Here is a 9241-nt window from a genome sequence, read left to right as displayed (position 1 = left end):
GAGAAGACGACAAAACAGGCACTGAAAATGTGTGAGATGTCATGGGACACCGTCTGCTTGTGCAAATCATGTTCAACATGTGACGTCACACATCTCAGCAGCGATCGGAGAGCTTTTCAGGCGTTATGCCGGTGCTATGCCGGGGCTGTTTTTAAGCGTTTTGAAATCATAATAATCATTACTTCGAATGTTTCCAAGCATCAAATTTGTATAAACTTGTCCAATCAAAGTTTCACCTTTGCAATAATGACAATAAAGTTAGTTTTTCAAATCAATGCACCTTCTCTTAAACAACATAAATGGCCTGCTGTCTCGTATAAAATGCAAATGCGATCTGGCTCACCGAATCCACTTGGTGGGGATTGCCTTGCCATGACTCATGCACATTGGTGCTTCTGTCCGCATTGCCTGTTTGGCCTGTTTTCAGTGATGACTCTTGATCACCTTGAATAGTTAAAAAAATGAAAGATAAAACACGTCATTAACTTTTGTAGAACTTGCTAAAAATTGAGGGGAAATATTGTTTAGCTTGCGGGTGAGAGAGAGAGAGAGAGAGAGAGAAAGAGGGGGGGGGGGGGGGAGGGCTGAAACAAATATAATAATTACAACGTCATCACTGTGCCATCTCTCCATGCCCAAAGCCTATAATAGATAATGAGGGATTTCGAAAGAGAGATAAGGCCAGGGACAGAAGGGGAACAAGGAGGCACGATGACTCGAACCCGAAACCATATCTCCAACCCACCTTTGTCAAAAACTTTGCTTGGAAATGTACGATCACTTACAAACAAAATGAACGGAACTTCACGCTTGTGCTTGCTATTTGTATAGATACAGGGACTCAATTAAGCTTGTTATGTGTCTGTGAGACCTCTCCGATGAATTTAGATTTTTTTTAAAGGGCACTGGTGAATCCACTCGGTGTTACCTGCTAGCTCCTGAATAAGAAGTGAACACACCTGCTGCTTTGATCCTATGTTCTATAGCATCACTATAACATTTTTCATGGGGGCTGACGAGCACATAGTTTGACTGGCAATAGCCAATTGTTATCACTTACATAACGATTGCAAATAATTCGTATATAATTACAGTATATTTCCTGAATTCTTAGTTGTTTTTACTTGAATACTTCTTTTGAAAAATCATATAGTTTGTGGCATCTTAACAAGGAATCCTTCCCCTATACCTCATTAGTTATTCTCGTTTAGAAATTTATTTTTTCGATACATTTACTCTTTTACGTTGAATTTTGATAAGTGCTAACAGCTGAACATCATTTAAATGTGTATGCTGCAGAGCGTACATGTAGGTATGGGTTATTCGAGTATTGTTGCTTTGCTTTCACAAAATCATACGCACAAACATTTCTTTCCTTATTAAAAAGTATTTCAATTATTTTGAATCTACCCGTTTCTCTTTTCATATACTACTTGAGTGTTGTACGATCATTGAAATACATTGATGAAGGTAAATAAATAAAATCCATTATTACCTTGACCGCGAGGTTCTCTTCTAGATTCTGCCTTGTTGTCTGTTGCCTGAGATATTTAAAAAATAAGAGAAACTTGCCATTAGAAAAATACTCATACACACGCACACGCAATAACGCAAACACACACTGTAGGAGTGAGTTATATCAAGTAGAATATAGCATTGTTCATAATCATTGGTGTGTTAAGGGTTAATTTGGAATCAACGAGGAGGAGAAGAAGGGTGCGAATAGATAAATAAACTACAATGGTTTTCCTAAAGTGCTTGTTCAAAGAAAATCACAAGTATGGCAAATAATGTATCAATAAAAACTGGTAAGCTAACAGATCGTCATCGTACAAGTTTTAGGTCAACTACATATCGGGAAATTTATAAAAATACAAATACAACCGCCTCCATAGCATCTGGAATATGCGAGAGATTCGCCAGAAAAAAAAACGATGTTTTAATGCCGTCAGAGTATGAACCAATCCTGCCCAAACTGACGATATCCCATAAAGAATGAACATAATTGCTATTATTTCTCAAATTATAATGGGTTTAGTGTATATATATGTGATGGAATTTTACACCATCCAAAAAGGGATATGACACCGATTCTGAGTTTTGAATTATCAGGTGGGCTGTATATCGTACAGACCACCTTATAATTTCGTTAGAATTACCTTTATTATTTATTTATTTATCAGGTGGGCTGTATATCGTACAGACCACCTTATAATTTCGTTAGAATTGCCTTTATTTATTTATTAAATATTTTTCTTATTTCTAACCACTTTTTCGTGAACAAGATAACACAAAAATGGCTCAATCAAAATCCTTGAAATTTGGCACACATATGTCAAGGCATATGTACAAAGCACAATAACGTTTTCAACATTGACCTTTAGTGATGACGTCATCTAGGCGCCATTTTGTAAAACTTTACGAAAATCAACTCATGATCATATCTTCATAACCAAAAACTATTTCTCATTCATATTTATCATGATCAAGGTCAATATTCGTCAGGTCAATTTCAGGTCAAAGAACGCGCACGTGCGCGTACGTCCGCGCGTCAATGCGCGCGCAAAATTTCAAAATGCTCAAAATCGTCTCAAAATCATTTTGCATATGTTTTAGGTCCTTCTAAGCATTTTATAAAAAATCGCGCACACGCGCAAGCGCGTTTTCGCGCGTAAAACTATTACACAACATAGAATCGCAATTTTTTTTCTTTCATAATATTTCACATATTTTTAAAAACAAATTGATACCATGTTTGTCTCTTTATGACTATTAATAACGGAATGATCGACCGTTTAACATAAATTTCCGTGCGCGCGAGCTCTTGTAAAACATAGCATATATGGGCAAAAACATGGCTATAGAAAATCAATTGTAACTCTTTAGGATGTAAGGTGACCTCAATTTTTTTTCAAATTTTATTAGAGTATGATTCGGAGATATTGTTTCATGTCTCATTTGACCCTCGATTAACTCATGACGTCATCATAATGGCCTCCGAACTCAAAATTCCAATTTGCATATTATGACGTCAGCATATTTATGGAAAATTGATTGTATCTCTGTAAATATTGATCGATTTTCTTCCAAATTTTGATATGTTGTGGCTGAGACAATTTTCTACAAATGCAGTAACTATTATTTTTATTTGACAAAGACATCATGGCGCATTTTTGCGATTAAAAGAGGCATGTCAATTTTTCACATTTTGCGTGTATTCTCTAAGGGACATGACTTTTTCTCAAAACTCGATTCTACATTCCCGTCTTTCGCGAGCAATATCTACGTCGTTTTAGCTTCATTTACGCTGAACTTCGAGTGTGTTGTAGCTGAGACAAAGAGCTATCTCAACTGTACCCTTTATTTTGTCTCAATTTTTTGTTGGATCAGCCAACCTATACTTGTTCCAAACAAGTATTACAAATCTAGTTTATTTTTCTTATTTCTAACCACTTTTTTTGTGGACAAGATAACTTGAAAATGGCTAAATCAAAAGCCTTGAAATTTGATACACATATGTATAGGCATATGTACAAAGCACAATAACGTTTTCAACATTGACCGTCACTGATGACGTAATCTAGGCGCCATTTTGTAACATTTTCGGAAAATCAACTCATGATCATATTTTCTGAACCAAATGTTATTTCTCATTCAGATTTATCATGATCAAGGTCAATATCCGTCCGGTCAATTTCAGGTCCAAAAAAGCGCGCGTGCACGTACCTCTGCGCGTCAATGCGCGCGCAAAATTTTAAAATGCTCAAAATCGTCTCAAAATAATTTTGCATACGTTTTAGGCCATTTTAAGCGTTTTATAAAAAATCGCTCACACGTGCATTGGCTCGTTTTCGCGCGTAAAACTATTACTCAACATAGAATCGCCATTTTTTTTTCTTTCATAATATGCCACATATTTTTACAAACAAATTGATACCATGTTTATCTCTTTATGACTATTAATAACGGAATGATCGACCGTTTAACATAAATTTCCGTGCGCGCGAGCTCTTGTAATACATAGCATATATGGGCAAAAACATGCCTATACAAAATCCATTGTAGCTCTTCAGGATACAAGGTGACCCCATTTTTTTTTCTTCATATTTTAATAGAGTATGAATTGGATATATGATTTCATGTCTCATTTGACCCTCAATTTTCTCATGACGTCATCGTAATGGCCTCCGAACTCATAATTTCAATTTGCATATTATGATGTCAGCATATTTTTGGAAAATTGATTGTTTCTCTGTAAATATTTATCGATTTTCTTCCAAATTTGGATATGTTCTAGCAGCGACAATTTTCTACGAATGCTTTTGTTACGATTATTCATTTTGACAAAAGCATCATGGTGTATTTTTGCGATTAAAGCAGGAATGTCAATTTTTCACATTTTGCATGTATTCTCTAAGGGACATGATTTTTTCTCAAAACTCGATTTTACTTTTCCGTCTTTCGTGAGCAATATCTCCGTCGTTTTAGCTTCACTCACGCTGAACTTCGAGTATGTTGTAGCTGAAACAATATGCTATTTCTAATGTGCCCTTCATTTTGTTGCAAATTTTAGTTAGACCAGCCCACCTATACTTGTTCCAAACAAGTATTACAAATCTAGTTTTTTTTGTAAATGCACAGGATAGGGGTTAATAAACAAACAAAGAAACCACCCTTTCAAATTAAAAAAGCCCCGGAATGAAAGCATGGACGGCATTTGTTCCCCATTGAAACGCCTTAACATACTGCGGTGTATGCAGCTGAAAATATAATGGCGTCTTATTTTGTTTACAAACGAAGGATTCCTTTATTTTTTCCTTTGATTTTTCATCGGGTTTAAAGTGAGGCAATATATTAAACATTTAGCCTGAGGGTAGTGAATGAGGATAAATAACTGAAGAGAAGACGACAAAAAAGGCACTGGAAATGTGTGAGATGTCATGGGACATCGTCTGCTTGTGCAAATCATGTTCAAAATGAGACATCACACATCTCAGCAGCGATCGGAGAGCTTTTCAGGTGCTATGCCGGGGCTGTTTTTAAGCGTTTTGAATTCATAATAATCATTACTGCTAATGTTTCCAAGCATCAAATTTGTATAAACTTGTCCAATCAAAGTTTCACCTTTGCAATAATGACAATCAAGTTAGTTTTTCAAATCAATGCACCTTTTCTTAACAACATAAATGGCCTGCTGTCTCGTATAAAATGCAAATGCGACCTGACTCACCGAATCCACTTGATGGGGATTGCCTTGCCCTGACTCATGCCCATTGGTGCTTCTGTCCTCATTGCCTGTTTGGCCTGTTTTCAGTGATGACTCTTGATCACCTTGAATAGTTAAAAAAGGGAAAGATAAAACACGTCATTAACTTTTGTAGAACATGCTAAAAATTGAGGGGAAATATTGTTTAGCGTGCGGAAGAACAGGAGAGAGAGAGAGAGAGAGAGAGAGAGGAGGGGTGAATCAAATTACAAGAATTACAATGTCATCGTCACCATCAGCAATTACAAGGCGCTGCTCTGTGGCATGCCCATCGTTTTGTACATTGGTTTATCTTTATATTGTAGTTTTTATGATAGTGGTCTTCTGTTCTCTGCTTCAAAACCATGTTCAGCAACACTCTAAAATCCACTCTGGTTGCATAAATCTTCATTTTGTTGCCACTTGTTCAACTGCTAACCTGTCTCACTGCCCTACTTTTGACAACGAATGGTGTTACTGTATATATACGGGCTGAGCTACTTTTACTTCGTGCCAACTATAACGAGGGATTTCGAAAAAGAGATAAGGCCAGAGACAGGAGGGGAAAAAAGGAGGAACGATGCTCGAACTCGAAACCATATGTCCAACCATGGATGGTCCAACCAACCTTTGTCACAGACTTTGCTTGGAAATAACGATCACTTACAAACAAAATGAATGGACTTCGCGCTTGTGCTTGCTATTTGTATAGATACAGGGACTCAATTAAGCTTGTTATGTGTCTGTGAGACCTCTCCGATGCATTTATGATTATTTCTTTGTCAAAGGGAACTGGTGAATCCACTCGATGTCACCTGCTAGCTCCTGAATAAGAAGTGAACACACCTGCTGCTTTGATCCTATGTTCTATAGCATCACTATAACATTTTTCATGGGGGCTGACGAGCACATAGTTTGACTGGCAATAGCCAATTGTTATCACTTACATAACGATTGCAAATAATTCGTTTATGATTACAGTATATTTCCTGAATTCTTAGTTGTTTTTACTTGAATACTTCTTTTGAAAAATCACATAGTTTGTGGCATCTTAACAAGGAATCCTTCCCCTATACCTCATTAGTTATTCTCGTTTAGAATTTTTTTCTCTCGATACATTTACTTGTTTACGTTGCATTTTGATAAGTGCTAACAGCTGAACATCATTTAAATGTGTATGCTGCAGAGCGTACCTGTAGGTATGAGTTATTCGAGTATTGCTGCTTTGCTTTCACAAAATCATATGCACGAACAAATAATTCCTTATTAACAAGTATTTCAATTAATTTGAATCTACCCGTTTCTGTTTTCATATACTACTTGAGTGTTGTATGATCATTGAAATTCATCGCTCAAGGTAAACATACAAAATCCATTATTACCTTGACCGCGAGGTTCTCTTCTAGATTTCTTCCTGTTGTCTGTTGCCTGAGATATTAAAAAAATAAGAGAAACTTGCCATTAGAAACACAAACATTCAAACACACACACACACACACACACACGCACACACTCACATAATCATATTATAATACATGGCTAATAGCTACAACTCAGTTACGTGTTGAAGCATTAGATTGGCTTGTGATATTTGATCTTCGGATGTACACATTAATAATTACTTAATAATGGTCTATGTATACATTATTGCATCAATATCCCGCGAGCAGTGTTACAAATTACCAATGAAACATCCGTAGGTGATCCCCTACAGCTATGTTGTCAATCATGTCTTGTCTTGCCTAATATCCGTGTGTCTCCAATCTCGAGGCGATACTTGTTTTGTCTTGTAATGTTCTCCAATTTTCCTTGCCATTCTTCCCTTTCCGTAGCTCCCCTTTTCCATTGGGGCCGTACCAAACATTGTTATTACATGCACTGTCATGAACAACGCTAAAAACGTATTTTCTTTAATGTGGATATTGTGACAAGGGTGAGAAATCAAAACTCTTTCTTCTTTATCAAACAAATCTACTTCTTTATATTCGATTCTTTTCATTTTTATCAAACATGAGGTCATTAAATAGTACAAATAAAAAATGTGCATAATTAATTATTGTTCTAAATCACACAACTTAATCCTCTGCATAATTTAACTAAATACTTACTGCATCGTATTTGATAGCGCGTGTGGTGTCATTTGGTTGAGTCTCCTTTGATGGTGGAAACCAACTATCTTGCCATTGCTGTTTTGTAATTCTTTCCCACTGATTTGTTACGAATTTCTTGAGTTGATCGAAGTCATGAGGAAAGATATCCTCCAATTTTCCACAGAAAATGACACAGCTTGACATCTTGAAAACCGTTGGCTGGTTGTTTTTCATCATTTGAAGGCGGGTTTGATAAGTATGCTTCTTCAAATTCTTCACAAGGTATGCAATGACGCAGATAGAATCACGGCCTGCATGAAATTTACAAATTCGAAATATCAGGACAATATACCACACATAGATGAAGAAACAAAATCGTAAGAAATTTTTGTATGTAAATATTCAGTCTGCAATAGAAATCAATGGTATGAGAAAAATCCTATCAACCTTATTTTTAGTGAAACACAAGTTTTTTAAAATCTGTCTGTCGTTGAACGTGCTGGGAGATACGCTTGAGTGCACATGCCGCCAAGTTTAATAGTCCTCGATCTTTTCAGCTCACAAATTTAAAGAATTCCAGCCTGGCCTATTGTTGAGAAAATAAAGCTGCGAACACTACAGAGAACTAACGAAGATGGCGGATATCACGTAATCACGTACGAGCGCTGGCCACATTTTTCGAACCACTATGAGCCTCCTACGTATGTCGAACCCTAACCCTCATTCCGATAAAATATGCAACCAACCAAAACAAGTTTAATAACAGAAGAAAACTAACGATTACTTTCATCATTAGCCCCCCCCCCCCCAAAGCCGCCTGACCACAACGGAATGAGTGAGGACTTGCGATATCTCCTGAAGTGCAATCGCAACTCGCTATTTTGCTCTTCTCCAACGCAAAAAGATACGACATTGTGCTGGATTAATATGTTTTTTCTTTCGACAAGAGTACAGAGAAAAAGCATGCTATTGTTTTCTATTATACTTTTTGAAAGGTTATGCCTGGATTACATTTGGCCTGCGATCAGTCTACGGAGCCCGTATCCTGCCCGTATTCCCTTTTCCGTACAGAGGCAGGAGGTGGCTGTGAGATTTTCGTACGGATTCACGGGCTCGGCGGCCTCTACGATTTTATTTCGCAGAAAGTTATTCAAATTTGAAAAATCGTAAGCCCGTAGTCCGTAGACATGTCGTAGGTGTCATTGCACAATCCCCGCACAGACCTCGGGCTGAGGACTCGCGCTTATCGTGCAGCAAACGCACGATTTTTCGGTGAACATGGAGGCCAAAAAACGCTTCAAAACGGCACGGTGGCTGCACGGTCACCGCGCCTTCTCCGCGCAACCTTTACACGGAAGCTGCACGGGCTCCGTACGATTTTCGTGCGGAGGCTGCAGAGACTGCACAGCTACTGCATTGAAATTGCACGATTTCCGTACAATATCCAAGCAGCCTCTGAAGGGATTCGCCTCCGCCTGCCCGCAAAGGCCAATACAAGAAATGGCACGATGCTCATAGATAATGTAAACACAAACATCGTAGCCCGTAGCCTCCTACGATGCCCAAAAAAATCGCACACAAAATCGTAGACTGATTTATCGTACGGCGCCCGGGGTAAATGTAATCCAGGCATAACGTCTAGATCACATTTGCTCTACGGCTTGGATACGGCGGCCGTAGGCCCCTGAAACTGTACGGTCGCCGCAGGGACGCCCTAAGGCGGCCGTGCGTCATCACTTCAAAGGCCATACGGCAGCCGCAGATTTTCTGTCTCCACAAATTCAAAATACGCCGTGCGGCTACCATAACATAATACCGCTACCGTATGTGACCGTGGGAATGCTGAGGCAGCCTTATTATTGATATTGGCCGTAAACATTTTAGACCCCACAGCCGCCGCGGCAAA

General features: G+C 38.1%; 1 protein-coding gene across 1 annotated transcript in view; it reads right to left on the bottom strand.

Annotated features, from left to right (window-relative positions):
* Positions 1 to 286: 286 nt before the first annotated feature.
* LOC115927364 overlaps positions 287 to 9241 on the bottom strand; it is a 28958-nt gene continuing 20003 nt past the window's right edge. Inside the window, exons 2-6 of the mRNA XM_030993157.1 lie at positions 7354 to 7646; positions 6628 to 6673; positions 5231 to 5331; positions 1496 to 1541; positions 287 to 444 (exon numbers count right to left, since the gene is read on the bottom strand). Coding sequence (XP_030849017.1) covers positions 287 to 444; positions 1496 to 1541; positions 5231 to 5331; positions 6628 to 6673; positions 7354 to 7572 — 570 coding nt within the window. The 5' untranslated portion in view covers positions 7573 to 7646. The remainder of the gene's footprint in view (positions 445 to 1495; positions 1542 to 5230; positions 5332 to 6627; positions 6674 to 7353; positions 7647 to 9241) is intronic.

The sequence above is a fragment of the Strongylocentrotus purpuratus genome, unplaced genomic scaffold (genome assembly GCF_000002235.5).
Source record: "Strongylocentrotus purpuratus isolate Spur 01 unplaced genomic scaffold, Spur_5.0 spur5_scaffold_20, whole genome shotgun sequence".
In the NCBI taxonomy this organism is placed as follows: domain Eukaryota; kingdom Metazoa; phylum Echinodermata; class Echinoidea; order Camarodonta; family Strongylocentrotidae; genus Strongylocentrotus; species Strongylocentrotus purpuratus.
This window is presented reverse-complemented; position numbering and strand designations above follow the sequence as displayed.